The sequence below is a fragment of the Phycodurus eques genome, chromosome 1 (assembly GCF_024500275.1).
Source record: "Phycodurus eques isolate BA_2022a chromosome 1, UOR_Pequ_1.1, whole genome shotgun sequence".
NCBI lineage: Eukaryota > Metazoa > Chordata > Actinopteri > Syngnathiformes > Syngnathidae > Phycodurus > Phycodurus eques.
Window position 1 is genome coordinate 48305944 of NC_084525.1, and position 20227 is coordinate 48326170.

At 46.3% G+C, this 20227-nt stretch overlaps 1 protein-coding gene across 3 annotated transcripts in view; it reads right to left on the bottom strand.

The window, feature by feature from the left end:
- Nucleotides 1-20227, bottom strand: part of LOC133412932 (neuron navigator 1-like) — a 67447-nt gene that overhangs the window by 41723 nt on the left and 5497 nt on the right. For all 3 annotated transcript variants that reach the window (XM_061696722.1, XM_061696732.1, XM_061696713.1), the window contains exons 3-4: nt 17681-18513; nt 17228-17319 (exon numbers count right to left, since the gene is read on the bottom strand). In XM_061696722.1, coding sequence (XP_061552706.1) covers nt 17228-17319; nt 17681-18507 — 919 coding nt within the window. In that variant the 5' untranslated portion in view covers nt 18508-18513. The remainder of the gene's footprint in view (nt 1-17227; nt 17320-17680; nt 18514-20227) is intronic.

A 20227-nucleotide genomic window follows, 5' to 3' on the forward strand; every position in this document is an offset into this window, starting at 1 on the left:
ATCCTCAATGGGGGTCGCAGATAATTTGGTGTTCGACTAATCTAACAAGTTTGTTGTTGTTTTTCTGTTTTGGAATATGGAGGGGCGGGGGGGGGGGGGGGATTCAAAGGAGAAGCGGAACAGAAGATGAATGAATGAATGAATAGGTAAAGCTTGAATGGCCGCTGTTGAAATAAGTCTGTCATCCATCCATCAGATGCACCAAAATTGCGTTAGATCGCCTGCGCCAAAAACTTAGACGTGGTCCCAGTTGGCGCAAGTTTAGACTTAGACTTTCTGACACCAAACTTTACTGCGCCAAGCGCATCTCCAAGGGCGCACCCGCAAGTTAAAAAGAAGAAATAAAAAAAAAAAAAAGTTTCATTGATGAATTAAATAATACATTAAAATATAAAACTGAATTATACTGAAAGGTTTCCTCATTGAAATGAATGGAAATGCCATTAGTCCATGTGTCTTCCCCAAAAACAACAAACGTTGTAATGTATACTGTATCTTAATGAGGAAATATTGTACTCCATACGATTGCACTACATACCATAATGACATCATTAAATGGAAATCAAAAGAATTCCTTTTCTTTGTGGCACTGCATCAATTGAATGGCCATTGTGCTGCGCTTTCTGGAGTTCCCCGCCCTGGCCACAAGGGGGCAATTCAAGACAGATGAATATACTTGTCATTGAGACGTCTCGACTTTTTTCAGGTCATTAGTACGCCACTAATATTCGTCGTTCTTCGCAGATGATAAAGAATATATGACTGCAAGTACTTGTACATTGTCTTTTTACACGTGTTGCAGGGTTTGTGTTCATTCGGTCATCTGCCTGAAGGGTTATAGCACTGCAACAGATGCTAATTAGCATTAGCATTAAGCAGACCGAAAGGGTAACCTGTGTTTGTTTTTAATCCACAAGGTGCAATTATCTGTTTTTTTATGTTCATATTTGAAGTAAACTTCAAGTGGGCGTGGCAATAAACAGCTCGAAGCCTCTTTTTGAAGAATTGTTCAGTATATATATATATATATATGATTCTGATTTGATCAATTGGATTGCGGCAGAGGTATACAGAACCAAGAATACGTATAAATCACAGACACAATAAGCTAATCAAGCCGCCGTGACCTTTGCTCTCCATCGCTCTGGCGTGTAGTCATGTGTGTGACGGGGGGATGGTGATAAAAGAGATGCAATGGAAAGATAGTGGACACTCAGTTCACCCGCTTCAATAAACCATTTGAAGTGAATTTGAAGGGATGTTAGCACAGATTTGGTGGCTGGGATTTATGTTTCATCGTAATTATCGTCACAAAAAGCCCATTTTGATCCATGACTACAAAACTCCAAACACACACACAAAAAAAACAGATCACTAAACACTAGTTCTTAACCAAGTGAGTCCAGATGGCGAGTGAGATGAAGGGGGGGGGCAATTCTGGTGGACCGGGAGGCAAACTGCAACAGCTGCAGTGCAAACAAACACGGGTGGTGCGTATACTTGCACACGCACACACGTCAACACACAGAGGAACACTTGGCTCGCACCACTCAGGGTCAAGGATCGATTCCCCCAAAGGGAACATGGCCACAGACAATTGAGCAGGCATCCCCGAGGGGATGGACAAGAAACGATGCGCGCCAAACGTTGCAGATGTAGAGTAGGCTGGAGTTTTTCTTACAGTGCTGTAGAACCAAGTGCCAAGAGAAAAACATTTAACTCTCACAAATACCAAAAAAATAATAATAATAAATGACAAAAAAAAAACACACACACACCCAAAAACACAGATTCATACACGCACGAAATTCTTACACCACCCAAAAAAAACAAAAAAAAATCCACCAAAACATCTCTCACACCACCAAAAAAAAAATTCCTAAATAAGAAAATACAAATAATTGAATACACCCAGAAAAACTCTCACTCTCACGTGCAAGTAAAAACTCTCAGCCACAGAGGTGAATTTTTGGGCCGATCTCATACATCTCAAGTGTCAGCATCCAAAAACTACGGAACTTTTATTATAAACTTTATCTTGGCGACAATTTTTAGTACAGCATGTGGATTGCAAACTCATTACATTGCCATTGCTCGGTCGCCACTGTACATGAGAACTGGTTCTTAATTGACCTACCTGGTTAAATAAAAACAACAAGAAATGAAACATGGTCAAATTAAAAAAAAAAAAAAAAGAATAAAATAAATGAATGAAGTGTTGGCCATCTAAAGTAGGGACCGCTGAGTTTAAAAATACTTGCAAAAGAGCACGAGGAAGGTTGAGAGGTACATCGTGCAAATTGGAAAGAGCCACATTTCATGGATTATTCCAGTTTGGACAAAAGCGTTAACAGAACAAAGAACCCCAAACACGCACACGCACGCACGCACACGCAGGCATTAATTGGATGCTTTAAATGACCCTAAATGGGGATTTTGCTTAACACCGGCGTCCAATCGATTGGCTGCGGTCTGGATGAGCGTGCGCGTGCTCGCGTGAGAGCGCACATCCGTAAAATGCTTCCTGGCCGGCATCTGCTCTGGCCCCGGTGGTCCCAGCTGGGGCATTTGGGATGGTGACGCCGGGGGGATTACGAATGCAAATATCCTCGTCAGCTCCCCAGGGGGTGCGCATGAATCGCACTCATCTTGTTCAAGCACGTGTGTTACAGCTTGAGTGCAAAAAAAACAACAAAAAAAACAAAACAAAACAAACCCCCCCCCCCCCCCCCCCCCCCCCCCAAAAAAAATGCCTCACTGGCCTCATTTGTTTTTAGTCACACTAGTTAACATTTACCTATTCATCTCAATAGCCATTTCTGCTACGAAACTGCTGCGTACTGGTTTTGTTCCCCTGGGTCACTTATCTCTTCTCTCCATTAGCGAGATAGAAACTCCCCAAAGGGAGACTAATGGTTCTGGCCTTGACGAGGTCTTAGTGCAGTTGTGCCGCATCCTTTCCTGACTGTTGAGTCACTCACCGGTGACAGCGGCTGTTTTGCAGAATACGAATGAGGATTTGAATAATGGCGCCTGTTCCTATTCTTTCCTCTTCCTTGTTTGGTCCACATTGGCGCACATATGTTTCTGTCCCGAGAATCTCCTCAGGCTACACAGCCATGATATAAATGATAGATTGGTGAGGTTGAGCTTTGCTGATGCTGCACAATAAGGCACATATGCCTTCATTTATTTCATTTTTGTTGTTGTTTTTCTAACGTAGTTGTGCACTCCTCAAGGACAGTTGGGAGGTAAACAGTCATGACAGCATTTGGCAGTCTTGCCAAGTGGTCTACAGGAGTCAAACATAGAGGAAGTGTGAAGGCCCCTTGTGACAAATTGTTATTCTTCACCTTAAATACCATTTTCAACGTCGGTTATATGGTTTTCCGGCTGGTAGTGAAGACAGACCAGTTAAAATAGAACGCTCATATTTGCAGTATATATATATATATATTTGATATATATATATATATATATATATATATATATATATATATATATATATATATATATATATACATACACACACACACAATGTCCCATCTCCTGGTAAGCTCTAAACTAATTGACTGAGACAATTGTTTTTACAATACATAATCAAATGGTCATTCTTTATCTTGCTTTGCATGATTGCTCAGCCTTATTCACTCTTCCCCTTTCCACCACCACCACCCCCATCATCATCATCATCATCATCACCATCATCTTTCTGGTGACCTCAGTTTGCAAAACAGGAAGCATTGCAACATGTCGCCGTTCCTGCACATCTGGACCAAGTGGACAAGCACACGTACACAAACATAAACCGTTTCGCCAGGACGGTGCTAAATATCCCAACCGTGTAAGATCACGTGACACAGCAGTGCCTCTTTGTTATGCGGTATTCTGTATTCATGTTGCAAAACCACATGTGTAACAACTTGACTGACAAAAAAAAAAAAAAATGGGGACCTGGTGATACCATTGATATAAAACTCTATGAGAAAAGAACTTTGGGACTCATCAGTGGCCATAAATATTTCAGATCAGACGGACAATGCACACCAACTCACAGCACGCTACTGCACCGTTACTCCCGGAGAGCCTGTACTCGGATAACAACGCGACATGCCAACCAACCGTCCTTTGGCAACAACACTCGGTGACAGATGAAAAGCATCGAAAGCTTATAGAGTTTAGCGGAAAGATAAGACCGTCATTCAGACCTGGCACCGAATGCTGGACCCAACGCAAACATGGGCACGGACATGCAAGCGCAACAGCTCCTTAACCTCCGCCCTATCTGCTTAGAAATCCGTCAGTCTTCGAGAGGAAGATGAGCTGAAGAACGGAGGCCGACGTCTCAGCCCCTTCGCCGACTCGACGAAGCTTTCATCTGAGAGCCATCATAAGAGAAATACACAAATAGAACGGAATACGAAGTATTCGTCACAAGGTGACCTACATAACAGTCTTCATGCCGCTATCGCTCACGCAATTCAGATCATTATATCAGCTCACGTCAATATGCCTAAACTGCCCAGTAACAAAATGCACAGAGGCCAAAATACATAAGAGGGAGTCATGTGTTTCGATGACGTAATGATGTGTAACAAAAGGGCTTCCATTGTTTTCAGACTATTTTCCAACATATAACAATGGGTGGGAGCAAGAAACGCTCGTATTCGCTCTATATTGCTCGTCTACAACGTGGCGGCACTGCGACCGACTGTTTAGCACATCTGCCTCACAGTTCTGTTGACCCGGGTTCAAATCAGGCCCCGTCTGCGTGTGGTTTGCATGTTCTCCCCGTGCCTGCGTGGGTCTTCTCCGGGCACTCCGCTTTCCTCCCACGTCCCAAAAACATGCATGGTAGGTTAATCGAAGACTCCAAATTGCCCGTAGGTGTGAATGTGAGTGCGCATGGTTGTTTGTTTACACGTGCCCTGCGATTGGTTGGCGACCGGTTCAGGGTGGACCCCGCCCCTCGCCCGGAGGCAGCTGGGACATGCTCCAAGCACACCCGTGATCCGCGCGAGGATAAGTGGTGTGGAAAATGAATACATATAATGGATGTACTCTATATGTATGTGTTGTGCAAGAGCTGATGAGACAAAAACAAGACGTGCTCTCATATAATTTGGGCGGAGGATGCCAGGAAGTAGACAGCACTAATGCAATGGCTCCAACCTTAAGTCCTTAGCGAATCACCATTGCAAAATGCGCACACACCCTGGGAGAAATCATATCATGATGCATGGATCCGTATTGTTAGTGGTCACCATTATGAGCCCGTTGATGCAATACCTTCCATGTACGGCATAAATATCTGCTCTCCTGCCTGAGCGGCGACGGAACGCTGCAATCCCATCGACGATCATCGTAGTTGAGTGCTACCTCCTCGACGAGGCGATGACTGCCCTGAATGTGGCACGTGGCGAAGACGCACTCAGCACGAAGAGTACAATGAGGAGTGAGAGAGCGCGAGACTGGAAGTGGCCCACGCTGGAGTGGTTTTTGAAACAATTCCTCTGAAGTGTTCATTGTTCTCCGCAGAGCTGCCGAAGGACGCTGGAGGGACCATCGCGTGCGCAAAGCCGCCCGCATGTACACACTGTCACATTGTGAAATAACAAACACATTGCTATTCAAGGCGACCTTTAAGGACGCCGTGTGTGTCGCGTCGTCGTCTTTTACTGTGTTCTGTGGTCATGGGCTCAGCCAACAGTGAAATTACACACGTACAAATGGCACTTCTGATCTTTAACCTAAATCTACAGTATCTGCTCTATCTGATCCTTCATGAAGTAAAACTCCCCATGGACCCAAATCTCAATCCAAACAGACGTCCTTTAGGTTTTAATTTGTAATGCACTTTAAACTTGGTGGCCTTTTCCAGGATCATAGATCTGTGATTAGTGCAATGGAGGCTGAATCTTTTCATTATCTTGATGCAAAGACTAATCTGCGTGCTTGCTACAGTCTTAGAATAGATCCCCTCATGCTAGGAAAGGCCAATGCTTGAGGGATTGATCTCTCTCTCATACAAACAAACACACACACACACACACACATACCTCATTATCTGTGCCGGATGGGACCTGAAGGTGTCGTTAAAGGAGGACATCTGAGGTTCAAATGCTTTTGAACCGAAGCAACCCAGCAGCCTGTGCAACATTCTAAACAGGGTGCGGTCCTGTAATTAATCTTATTTGTGAGGTTTATTAAACACAATGGGTAAAGCAATCAATTAGCCTCTAATGTGTGTGCGTGTGTGTGTGTACTTGATATTTTGAATGTCATGCTGCATTTCCGAGGATGACCACTCCTAAATCCAAAGCTGCTGCTCATGGATGGACCACAAATCAATTTCAGTAATTCTCTACATCCAATTAACAAAAATCTCTTAATCACTCATTGATGGAACTGCCCTATTGTCCCTATTAGTGAAAAACTGATACTAATCTGAAACCTCTTCTCATGATGAAGCAGGCCTGAACTGAACATTTCATTAACTGTTTGAGGCTTTTCAGTCAGCGCATGCAGAGCACTTGTATCTCGTACATCCTGCGGCCGTTTTCTGTGCACGTCCTCTGAATAAAAGCCATTTTCATTGCTTACTTCCGCTTCTGTTCTTGTGTAGCGACTGACTGAAGGTGACCTGACAATTAGAGTGGGAGCACATCTGGCTGGCAAAACCGCTAAGCAATCGCTAGTGCCAACTTGACAGTGACCAGGAGACCACTGGTGCTGCTGGGCTTGTGACTACTTACTGAGTGGGACAGAAAACTGCAGGGTGATTGGAAAGTAACTCCCTATTTACAAACACTGTAATTTCTCCTGTATAATGCGCACCCCCAAAGTTGACCTCAAAATGCTGAAAAACGCTTCTACCTATGTATAATGCATTTTTGCAATGCCTGATTTTGCTTCTACCCAGATGATCAAAACATGAAGTATTATCTGTATTTTGTTAGTTTTTTCAAAGCACATTATTTGAACACATAATCCATTTTTGTTATTGACTTGCTCTTATTTTGAAATTCACAACCCTACTTTTATTTAGTAAATGAGAAAACACACAGTTGTGCTCATATGTTTGATTACCCAGGCAGAAGTTGTAAGATGGGTACAATTCTTTCAAGAAACATGAAGGACCAGGCGAAACACATTTTATTTTATTTGAATGGGATTCAAATTGAACTGTCAACGGTTTTCAGAAAAGCATCATCATTAAAGAAAACATAACCACAAATAAATTAAGGATGGTTGTTGTTCAGTCATCAGTCATCTTAAAAAACAACAACAATATTTCACAAATTCTGCCAGGGTATGTAAATTTGTGAGCACAACTGTACATATATGCAGTCATACGTACCCCTGTCATATTGGAATGAAAGTGGAGGCTACACTTTTTTTATAACCACTAGGTGGCGGTGGCATTTTAGAATGAAAGAGTACAGCTTTTTCATAACCACTAGATGACGGCATACATTTATAAAACTGAATTTGCCCCTATACCTATGTATAATGCACACTATTGGCTTTTGACAATGTTTTGTTTTGTTTTTTGGGGGGGGTAGGGTGGTGGAATGTGCAGTATCCATGAGGAATTACGGTACTCATCATTTATTCATATGTTGTAATATTTATCTTAATTTTTTTGTGTATGTTCCACGATTAAATGAGCAAGTCTATTCTACCAAACCAAAGACTTTGGAAGAACTTGAAGGGCGAATACGAGACGTTATGTCTTCCATCGCACAAGAGTTCTTTGTGAAATCAGTTCATGCGGTTCCCAGGCGGCTTGAGAAACCGGTGGCTAATACTGGCACCCATATACAATTAGAAATAAAACTCCATGCAACACACTTTCTTCTCATGTTCATTTCTTGTAAGAATTATAGTTCAGAAATAAATTACAAGTACTTAAAAATAGGGCGTTACTTTTCACTCGCCCGGTATATGACATACTCATACATCCGTTTAAAAAGTATGCAATTACTTCAATACTTCATTATTTTAATGTCCGCGAAAGCCGGGATATTTAAACGTTAATCTTTGTTGAGGGATACTGTTTTGGCCAATTCTCTCAAGTGGGTTCACAAATCTGGAGTGGACCTCGGCGGTGTCCTACATTATATTTGCCGACTGCTAAAGGCTGATCTAGAAAGGACATTGTCACATTGCATACTGCGAGCTGTCACCAAACAAGATGGAACCCATTTCAACGCCAGAAGCAAACAGGAAACGGCTAACGGGCTGCGGTCAAGTTAGAGTTAAGATTATCCTGACATAACGCAGAACAGCAAGCATCCATTTCATAAGAGGCAAACGAGAAAGCGGGATGAGGAGAGCAGAGAAACGGCGTATGATGCATCTTCCCATATGACGGAGCATGCGGAGCCAAAACCAATTAGCTGCACGTTCCAATGGGAACGGGGATATGATAAAAGACGAGCCGCAAACAACAGGGCAAGTCACGATTGGCCTCTCCTGAAGGCAGACGTGGAAACTCATGAGCGTCTTCACACACTTCACCCACACACCTGCTGTGCTTTGTGTGACAAAATAATCTGCAGACCAAAAAGCCTCAGTCTGTCTCTGTGGATAGGTTGGAAACAGTGGCATTTTTCATGATTTGACCACCCTACTTTTGTGCAGGAATTCTTTCATGCAAACATCTGACACTTCCTGTTACACTCTGTCCCTCCTTTGTAATGCTCGTCCTCGCCCAAAACTGGCTTCCAGGCGTCGAGGTGTGGCCAGCGACATCAAATCTAGGATTGTGAGTACAAGCAAACTCCATCCCCGAGCAATACTGTGCCTGTGCACAACAGGTACGCGCAGACTGCAGGGGGGGGGGGGGGTAAGGTGACACAAGCCGGGAATTTGGGCCTGCGAAGGAAGAGAGTTTTGATGATATCAAAAACAAACGTTTGCATGATACCAAATTTGAATATCCGTTTCCACTGCTATTTCCTTCACTCTTGGCAAAATGAGTGTAGGTCCCTCATCTTTCCTCCTTCACGTTGCCCGCGGTAACAGGGGGGAGGAGGAGGAGGAGGCGTCGGGGCTGGTAGGTAGATGGTGACCATCTGTCCGTAGCCTGGAGCTCAATGGACGTAAAGGGGAGGTTGAAGGTCAGACAGGAGGGCGGAGAGGGCGTGGTACTGGGCTAAATACGTAGCGCGCTTTGACTCACGCAATATGCTGCCGTTTTATTTACCATTTGACAACGCCCGCTCTCCGCACGTCCCACTCGCTTTGAGCATGAATGGCCAATTTGGGATGGAACAACGGAAATGTATCTAAACACGTGATATACGTTCAAACGCTATCATTTGTGTATTTGTGAAACGTTGGCAGTGTGTCAGATCAGAACCAATGTCTCCGTTGCTAGTCCGTGAATCAACAACGACAACAAAAAGCAATGCGAACCTTCCGGAAAAGCTCAGCTCAGCCAGGCCACATTGATTGATTACATTGATGTAACCATCCATACGACATTTGACTGTTTTACAGTCACAGCCACTTCGACCAGTTTGTTTACATTATTTAACATCGAGCAGTCACTCCCATTTTGCGTGCACAACAGCACTTCAGAACAACAACAACAACAAAAATCACTAAGAAAATACACAATATTTATGGACCTATTTATAGACATGTCCTAACCTAAGCGATGCGGGTCTCATGCTTGACCCCGTGCAAAGCAGGCCGAGAAAAAATGGCACTCACCGAGCATTTGGCTGAACAGCAGCTGCTCCAAGTCCCCCAGAACTGTCACCACTAATTCAGGGTCCACCTTCAAAAAAGCCTTATCGTCTTGTCCTTCTACCACCTTCCCGTCTTTAATGTTCTCACATCTTCCCTTCTCCCCTTGTTTTGCGTCATTATCGCCAGTCCCGCCAGCTCCATTAGCCTTAACTGGGGCATCCTCAAGGTCTGGTCCTGGACCCTGGTGTGCGTCAGAGCTCTTGCTAATGGGCTTGACCTCGGCAAAAGGTCCCCGTGGTTTTCCAGGGGCTGGGATTCGGCTCACCTTGCCCAAACTTGATGTCACCCCTTGGGAACTGAACGGTTTGGGCTTCCCTTGGAAGAGGGACTGTTCTGACTTTGAAAGTGTTCTGGAAAGTGACGTTTTACCACTTACAGCCTGACCCGTCTTGGTTTGCCCTCCTTTGTTGGTGCCAGCACCAGGCTGGCCAGAATCATCATTCCACCTGGGAGTCTGGTACAGGTGCAGCTTTTTCTCAGCATCAGTGAGCACAGCCAAGTTGCTCAGTGATCGCTGCTTTCGTAGCTTGGATGGATTTGAGACCGGAATCGGGATGGATCCAGTCGTTGGCCGGTAGACCTTCAGCTCTGACCTGGAGGAACGTGGAGGTCCCTGGGGCAGAGCAGATGGCTTGACCGGGGGCTTCCTTGAGGCCATGGACTGAGATGAAGAATCCTTGCCAGAAGTCCTGAGGTCCAGCTCCCTTGGCTTTGCTGTCATGCTAATATTAGCCACATTAGCCTCCAGAATCCCTCCCGCAGAGAGCCAAACAACAGGGGCATGCTCGGATATACACAGAGGCAGACCGAAATAAATGGTGGGAAAGACGGGAGAATGAGAATGGTTTGCTGTCTCTATGGAAGCACACCGGAAAAGCCAGATTCCCTTTCGTTGAAAATGCCAAACGTATCAGCGGCAGTTCGGTTGACTCACATCTTACAATCCGTGGCTGTGCGGATCTTTGCCCAGGCTCTAAATTCACCTCCTCCAACAGCAGCTCACATGTGACAATGGAGCTGCCGGAACAAAACGCAGCGCTCACTGGCCGTGCCGCCTGTCTGCACCTCCTGCATCCCCTCCTGCTCGCGAGGCAGGCAGCGGCCAACTGACTGGAGAAGCAGTCGCAACCGTCGCAACACCCCCCTTATTTCCATCTCTCCTCCCTCTGCTTGTCCCTCGCTCGCTGCTTTGCTCAACGTAGCCCCCGCTGGCTCATTCACCCGCCTCCCCCGTCATCCTTCTTCTATCTTGTCGTCTCTGCTCGCCCACCTCCCACTGGCTGCTTCATCAGTCCCTCCCTTCCCCTTTCCCTCTGTCTGTTTGTTTTTTTCCCCCCTTCCTCACATGAGTTAGAGTCACCTGAAATACATACTGTATATGGCCATCCTAAAAACCAAAATCACATTTTAAATCAACCTCAAATCTGTCTCTCTCTCGCGCTCTCTCACAAGCCACGCACCAGAGCGCGAGCACAAGGGTTCGGTCGGGAAACACCGCCATCTAAATTCTCCTCTACCCATCTCGGGAAGGAAACAACAAAACTTCCAAATTGAGTTTGCATTCCTCCGATAATTCCTTGTTCTCTTCCTTTCGTTTCACGTGCGGCTCAATCCGCTGAGCAGCGTGCGATGGCGATGATCCTCGATGTCAAATACGGCCGCCAGAATCAAAGCCGCAGCCAAGTCCTGCTCTATTCATCCATTAACATTCACATTTTGTTAAGTGTGTTAACCACAGGAAGCCCCCCCGTGATTATCTTAAATTATCATAGGACTACAGGTTTAATGGGACATTGAGCAATCCCAAATGCACAAAGTTGGCCAGGCTTAAAGCCTTTTGCTTTAATTAGCAGCCGACAGCCCCGAAATAATCAGCACAACCACCACCTGCATTACATCAACCACCCACTCATCTCTATTTCCTCCCTCCCACTCCAGCCTTCGTCCAAATCCGCACCGCAACACCAATTCTCGACGCACAGGCCATTAAAGCTACGGCTGCGCAATTCCGTCCGCTTTCCGGCACGACCAGTGTGGTAGCACGTTAAGACAAGCGCACGTGCGTGTGATGTGTGCACTGTGTATGCGTGGCTGTGTCTCTCGCAGTGTCACATCGATGAGACAAGGCCAAAGAAACCGCCCATCTAGGAATTCAGTAGCGCTCCCTGCATGTTCAAATGCAAAACCTCATTCCACTGGACATCCCATCTCGGGAAACTTGGCTTCAGATGTGAAAAATCTATTCCTGAGCCGTCTTCTGACATTGGATAAGTTAAGCGATGATTAGATAGGGAGCCATAAACACACCAACGGCATCCATTCCATTAGGGATAGTAATGATGGCAAAGCATAATCCCTTATCATAGAAAGTAATCAATAAAGCTGTTTACAGGAAACAATATGCATCCAGTCTCCTCAGAGGTCGGCCCTTTTATTTGGCTGTTCTATATTATTGAAAGCACTTTTCATCCTTTTAAGATGGGGACTTGCGGTATCGGGATCCCGCTCTTTGTCCTGCTGTACGAGCTTCCACTCTTCTGGAAAAGGGTTCTACGGTATTATGGCGCGAGGTCAGAGGTCACCGATGTCGGACGGGAGGCTCACAATCTCTGTTCTCGTTACCCGTTTGATGGGATGGAGGACTCTCGAGCATTTCTCCCGCACCGAACTCATCTAAGCTTTGGCCATCGGAGCACCGTCATGCTGGCCTTCCCAAACTGTGACCACGCAAAGACGGAAGCTTAGAATTGGACAGATTTGAGAGATGAGAGCTTCATGGTGGCACTGAACTCAGCTCGCTTCACTTCAGTGGCAATTCATCGAAAAAGAGACTTCAAGCTGTTGATTGCCGCTCTAAACCTAAAGCCAAGAAAATTACACCGTAGGTATTTAAAACAACCACGTAGCTTAGCCTTCCAGTCTGCTAGCTTAAGGCTAATGCTAAAAAGCACCTACGTTGCTGTGCTATGACACTTGAGGCAACGGACCGAACACAAACGGTCACCAGAACCGCCATTCAATAGATGGAGTGCGACAAAAACAGTTGAACTCGTTTTAATACTATTTAATGATGTTAACGCTGTATGTTTTTCGGAAGTACAATATTGTGGAGTGCTATTATTCCTCTTTAAAATACAGAATACAAAATCTTCAGGTTTTTTTTTTTTTTTTTTTTTTGAGGGGTTGGGGGGCTGGAACGGATTCATGTCATTTCCATTCATTTTAATGGGAAAAGATGATTTGACATGATATTTTGAGTTACAGCGGTCACGGAGCAAAATGTTAGCTCAGATTTGTACCTGTGGTCAGTAGCATGAAAGAATGTCACACATTAAAAGTTGCATAAAGATTGATGAAGGTACATTTACGGATCATACAAAACAAAACATACTGAGCATAGTCTGTCGTACGCTAAAATCTATTCGCTGGAGTCAGCTAAGTTGATTGAAAGGGTCAAAGCTGTGTGCGGTGACAGTTCCGAGACTTCGGGGGGGGCAGTGGCGAGCACGTTTGTGGGGGGGTGAGGGACGTCGTTTGGGGTTAATAGGAGCTGTATCTTCTGCTCTTACACCTCCCTGACGACGGGTTTGTGAAATGAGAGCGGGTGTGTACAAGGCGGCACACACACACACACACACACACACACACACACAGTGCTAAGTGTTACAGAGTCGGCAGCACAGAGTTACTTGTTACTTGCAGTACTCTCTCTGGCTCTGCTGACTAATCGTTTTAATATACAGCGGCTATAAACATACACCATCTCGATACTTAGCGCACTCAAGCAGGCGCACACGCACACACGTTGAGGCGCACAGCAGACTGCCTGTCCAGTGTGTGCAACTTACCTGAGCAATTTGGCTCGACATCAGAGAAGCTGGCAGTTTGAGTGTGTGACGGATGCCAGCGCTCAGTATTTGGCTTTGCATTCATCACCCATCGCGCAAACACGTTCGGCAGGTTCGAGATGTGCATGTTTGTGCGGAATACGAGGGCTGACCACCAGCTGAAACCTTGGGAGATTGGCTCCGACCGGGGCAAATCGCTTCCACACGCACACATTCACAATAAAGGCACTTTTTTAAGTCCGGTTAAATAAAGATACAAGGCTGAATGGTTAGATTGAACGCACGGCTTGAAGTGGAGCGAGCAGTTGGGCAGAAGGAAGGAAAGCGTCTCTGCTTTGCAGGAGTATATTTGCCCCGACATCTCAGAATAGTTTGAAACAGATTCGCTATTATAGCTCAACGGCCCACTGAAACAAACAGGTATTGCGAGGCAGTGGTGGGCGGATCGATCCACATAATGATAATACCGACATTGGTCTTGAAGACGGTGGATATTATTATCATGAAACCGAGCACCGAGCGGCGCTCGTACGATTTTGTCAGGCTTGGACACTCGAAAAAAGTTGTTGGGACAATGACGTTACACAGGCGTTCGATTTTGTGACATATTAAAGCCTTTCTGGACGGTCACAGGGCTCGGCTGACCGCAACTTTGTTATGCGCGGCTTGGGGAATTTGGACTTCGATGTAATGTACCAATATAATGCAGCTTCGATTTGATTGCCTATAAATACACTTTTGTGTTAACTGTGACAGTGACACTGCATACTTCTTATGGCTACGCCTTAGCAAGTGAACACAAAGTTGTATTATTTGAATAAAGTCACTTCTGTTGACTTATAAACTTTTCATTTCAAGTTCATTAGAATTCATTGAGATTGAGAAATGTTGTGATGCAGCAACTGTAAAAAAAAAAAAGTATCAGTACCGGTATCAATATCTGCGATACTGGCGTGGTATCTATTTGGTATCGGGTCGATAACAAATCTTGCAGTTTCGCACACCACTAGTGCGAGGTGCATTATAGTATTATGCATGTTTACGAAGAAAAGAGGAAACGCCACAAAATAAATAAGTGGCTCTTAAACATTTCGATGCGATCCCGCTCGACGGTGCAGACGGCGCATGGTCTCACTTTCACCCGCTCCCTGTTGTCACAAAGTGCCTCTTAATGCCACATCTTTCTGAGTGTCAACATGAAAAACAACGATGACGCAAGCGTGACCCGGGGGGGGGGGGCGCGGAAGTCAGAAGAAGACGACGTACAGCATCGAGGGCAGATTTAGCTCTGAGACTGAATAAACTCAGAGGACGAGGAGGAAGAGGGTGAGGGTGAGGGTGAGGAAGAATCGCATGTGTATGAGCCAGAGAAGCAGAGGAAGCCTATAAGACAGAGAGGGGATATCCTGCCTCGCAGCATCGCCTCCTGCTTCAATTGCTCATGCCTGCGAGCACGCTAATGCTCGCGGGGGGGGTCCGCAGGACAATCGAGGCGAATACACGACTATGAGACACATCCGCACTCGTGCAAAACCTGGCTATCGAGGTCCACGTTTAAGGTCAAATACTCCGATAACATACAAGCGGGACGCTCTGACTCATGAATGAGGAGAGTGATAATACACAGCATGACTCACTGGCTGAAGCATTTGGGGAATTCAGACACTTAAGGCCTATCCGTGACAACGGTGTGACTGTGTCCGGGAGGCATAAAATGCGAATCTAACAAAAACAGCATTCTGGAGCCTGGCGGACGTCACACGCTCATTACGAATCACCCACAGCTCGACAACAACTGGCGTCTTGAGAAAAAGACCAAATATTTGTTTTGGAGGCTTTTAAATTGTACTCCTGCAATTGGCTCGGTGTTGACGTTGTCGTTTGCGCTCCCCGGGTGGCGGCCCACGATGCCGCGATGCCCCGTGCCCGTTGCCCGGTTACAACGTGGCGAGGGCGAGAGTGGATTTGTCACATGATTGAGGTCATGTGACAAACCCCAGAGGTCAAAAGGGATTTGGAGTGCACACTCGTTCAAGACATCGTTCTCCTCTTCCATCGCTCGCGCAATCTAATGCATCCGTGACTGTGTCCCTGTTAAGAGTAGACAGGAGGCGGCGTTGATGTTGAACGTTGACATGTCAGGCCTTACAGCTTTTCCAGTTTAAAAAAAAAACGTTATCGCATAAATCAAATCAATCCTCTTTTCGACTCACATTGTTTTCCTTCCATCCAAATATGCTCTTCCTCTCCGTCCCTCCCAGTGCTTTTCGTTATTACAATCTCAGCCCGACTGCCATGTGCTGCAATTGTGAGCATTTGAGTAGTGTCAATGAGAGCATTTGAGGAGTGTTAATGAGAGCAAGACTCGTGTATGAGAGTGTTTAAGCCGTCCCCATGAGAGCCTTTCAGTAGTTTGTGTGCGCGTGAAAGAATTTGAATAGTAAGTGTGAGAGCTAATCATAACCTTTTGTCTGTCCCAAAAAAAAAACAAACAACAACAACAAAAAAACCCGCCTCAACACAACATCATCAAGTTGGTGGTTTAACGTACTGTATAAGAATAGACTCAGCCTGACAAATATAATGATTAATGGAACAAAAGACTATTTTCGCCATTTCTATTTCATTTTGAGAGTGAAAACATTTGACGTATTGGCGTACAGTATTTATTTTGTGAAAATACAATACTGTATTAAATACAGCCGTGCCTTGAGATACGAGTTTCATTCTTTCTCCAATGATCTTTTCCATTGAAATGCCTCTAAGCCTGCCTTTTCTTAATGAGAAAAAAAACAGCACTTTGTAACACTGTACTCTTATAAGACATATAATAACGTAATTAAATCGAATTATTTGTTTTCAAAAAAAGAGGTCTCACCTCCTCTGTCAATTCATCAGTACGGAACTAATATGAGTCATTCCACGCAAAGGACAACGAATATGACTGTGAGAACTGTTATGTTGTGTGTCTCCGCGCGTTGGTGGTCAATCATTTGACATGTGAAAAATGGCAAAGAGTAATTCTGCGGCCATTTTAAACACCCACCTACGTTTGGAAATGTGTTCCCTGAAACTCGTAGAGTGCCGACCCAAGGATGTATGAGAGATGAGGATGGGCGAAAAGTTGAAATCAATGTGCACGCAACACTGCCCGCCGGCGAGCGCACCCTTTTCACCCCCTTACTGACCCACATCACGGCTGTCATCCTCGCTCATCGGCGCATCCTAAGCGCTTCTCTCCTTTCCATCGCTTCATCTCGACCGGCCGCGGTCGGCGCAGCCGCAGGCCGAGGCACACATTCCAAACGGCGCCACCTTACTTCAGACGCGGCGGCCGAGGCCTGATGAGTAGGAGGCATTTATTTGGACTAAGGCTGCTTATCCCCGAGTCTATTCAGGTCCAACAATGGGAGTCAGATATCTGCAATGGGCATGGCTTGTATGACCGTCGCGATGAATGTTGTCTTGCTACTGAAAGGTTAGCACCCAAACATGACGAGAAGCCATCGCTTGGCCTTCTCGTGCCCTCGCGCCGACTGAGCAGATGAAACGAAACTGCTGGGTGAGTTCGGAGAACAAAAATAGCCGTGCGAACGATAACGGTGAAGTTGTCAAACCTGGTGTCAGGTCGTCGCAGCAGATTTCTATCGATCCAGATGAACAGTCGCTCAGTTCATCCAGTGACAAATCGCCCTCTTGCACCTGCAGCCTGTCAACACAACACACGGAACACACATACTGACACATCACAGTCTTATTCCTCTTTCCTTCGTTTAGCCCTGTTGAGGGAGTCTACTCAGCCTTAACGGCTTTCTAGTGGACACTTAAAAGATCAGCTCTGCTCCAGAAACCACCAAGTGTGTGTGTGTGTGTGTGTGTGTGTTTGCTGTAAAAAAGACACGCAACAATTGGAATGAAATTCCACAACAAGCCTGTCGGACTCGTGCTCATGACCCCGAGCGGGTGTGAGCCAGTCTGTACAGTGGGAGGTCGTTTGGACAAATGAGACAGATGGCTTTATAAATCGTCGTGGGTCACAGCGGAAGACTCGAGAACCAAGGACCACTGACCTGAAGCTGAAGGGAGCAACTGCGGCCATGTTGGCTCGCGGAGCTCGCGTTTCCACGGGAGCAGGCTCCGTTTGCGGGCCTCGAAGCGGCGCAGACATGGCGAGCATGCCCGGCGGCGGCAGCGGAAGACTGGAAGAGGACGGTGGACTCGAACCCTCCGGTGTCCCCATCTCCTCGTCCGACGGGGCGCCGCCGTCGCTGAGAGCGCCGATGGCTTCCCGATGGCGAATTGGAGCGGGAGGTTGGCAGACGTTACCGTTGTTGGCGATAGAGGACTGGGCTGGGTGGATTTTCGGAGCCTCCTCCGCCTTTCTCGGCACGACATCGTGAATCGCCCTGGAAGTGGAATGCTCTCCTCTCCTGAGCTGAAGCGAAGGACGCGAGTTGCTGGTACCCCATGTTTGGTTTGTATTTGTGCAGTGGTTTCTATTACAGTTCCCATCGAGGGAAAAATCCGCATCATTCTGTGTGGGCTTTTCCGGATCCGGAGTTTCTTTGGAGTGTGGCGGAGGCACCCGGCGCTGAGTCGCTGGACTGTTGCAGGCTGAAGAAGAGGTGCGGCGAGCACGCAGACCCGATTGGCGGACGGGCGGAGGCTTCGGGCCCGCATTTGTCGGCACGTCCCTACCGGATGACTTACGTAGGCCGCAGCTCCGAGGGCAAAGCGATGGCGACTGCGCGGGAGTGTGCGTGGGTGTGCGTTTGCAGGTCGGCGTCCTTTGGTGCCTGTCCGCTTTCTGGGAGGCAGGTAAGGGCGGGCGTGGCAGCGGGATTCCCGATGGGGCAGGTGGCCGAAGGGTGGACGCCACCTTGACGCCCCCGCTCATAATGACCTAATAAGGGAGTCACAAAAAAGCCAAGGAGAAACCACACGCGTTACTCGGGATGGCTTTTACACGGTGTTAGAATCAAACAGCGGATCCTGAAACATCAACATGTGAATCTGTTGGACAAACTCAGTCGCCATCAGTTGAGCTTGTTTCTTAGCACAACTTTGGAGCAACCATGCAATCGATTTGGCCCGCTGCGTCATCCAGCAAGCAAAGCAGCAAACGGCAGTCCGAGTCCAGCGAACAAGCACACGCTCGCGGCGGCAGCTCAAAAGTGCTCACATAACCGATTAGCAAATCAAACACACACACACACACACACACACACACTGCCCGCTTTCTGTGCTTTCCTTGACGCGATTTTCACTTCAGCCCTGCTATTCGACGGTGGCCCGGCAGTGCAAAACAATATAACCAATTGTGAACCACTTTTACATTTCAGAAAACAAATGAACAAAAGCAGGAACACTTTTTACAAAAGACCAAACACAGACCCACAAAGGGAACGTCTCATTTCACGGACATTCTCAGAAATCCCTTCCTTTCTCAACAAGGCCCGCCCCGCTTCAACATGATTGGCTCCTGCGTCGCGGCAAGGGGGAGGCGACACACATGGAACGAGATGTCCGTCCCAAATAGCGATTGTATAATACGGACGCCCTGAACGGCGAGCCTGGAGAGGCGTTTGATGCTGTGCATACAACATCTTGTACTCGATCACATTTCGGAAACCATAAAAAGATAGATTTTATATATATATATATATATATATATTATATGAGCCAATCATGTTGAAGCGGGGCGGGTCTTGCCGAGAAAGGCCGTGGGATTTTGTAAGAATCTCAGTGAAATGGGACGTTCCCTTTCTGGATGCTTCATCTTTTGTAATTAGTTTCTGTGTTTCTGCTTTTTTTGTTCCTTTGTTTTCTGAAATGCAAAGGCGTTGCACAATTTGTTATATTGTTTTTTGCGCTTCCTGGCCACCGTACTATTCTCCGGCGCGAGTGCTCCTCATTGTCCCGTTGGGAAACGCACCAAGGTCTCAAGAACGATATTCGAGCTCGAGCCAATGGAACCGGTGCGCATGTGTGTCTTGCCCAAGCGAAAGCTTACAGCGTAATATCGTATCATTCGCGCATCCTTGCGGGAGGATGGGAGGCGGTGAGGTTGGAGAGAAGAAAAAAAAAAAAAAGAGAAAGCAACAGAAAACTGGTGAAGGATCACAACATCTGGGAGAGAACGAGATTGCAAAATGATTTGCTCTGCCTCATAAAACTTATTATCAGGAGACTTGTGGGAAAATCTAGCGTAAGCGTTTCAGCATGTCATAAATGACATCAGTGCAGGGGATTTATACAGCGGTACTGAGAGCGGAATCTTTGGTTTGAAGTCATCACAAACGTTTATCAAACGCTGCATTTGAAACCATACCAGCAATGCGGAATTTGGAATTTTGTATCTATATGTACTCATAAGTGCTTTAGAGTTTCTCGGGTACGCAAAGCGACAGTGACTGCAGGCCGTGAACAATTGACGTCGGAAACAACCCGTCGTTGTTCCAAAATCATTTTAGAAAAATGCAAAGAAGCAGATGTTTTAGTGAGAACTGGACCGTGTGGTTTCATTGGGGATTTGTAGAAGGGGGAAAGTTGTTTCCTTCTTCTGAACTGAACCGGAGATCAAATTCCAACCAACTTGTCAGAGAGTCCACGTGATA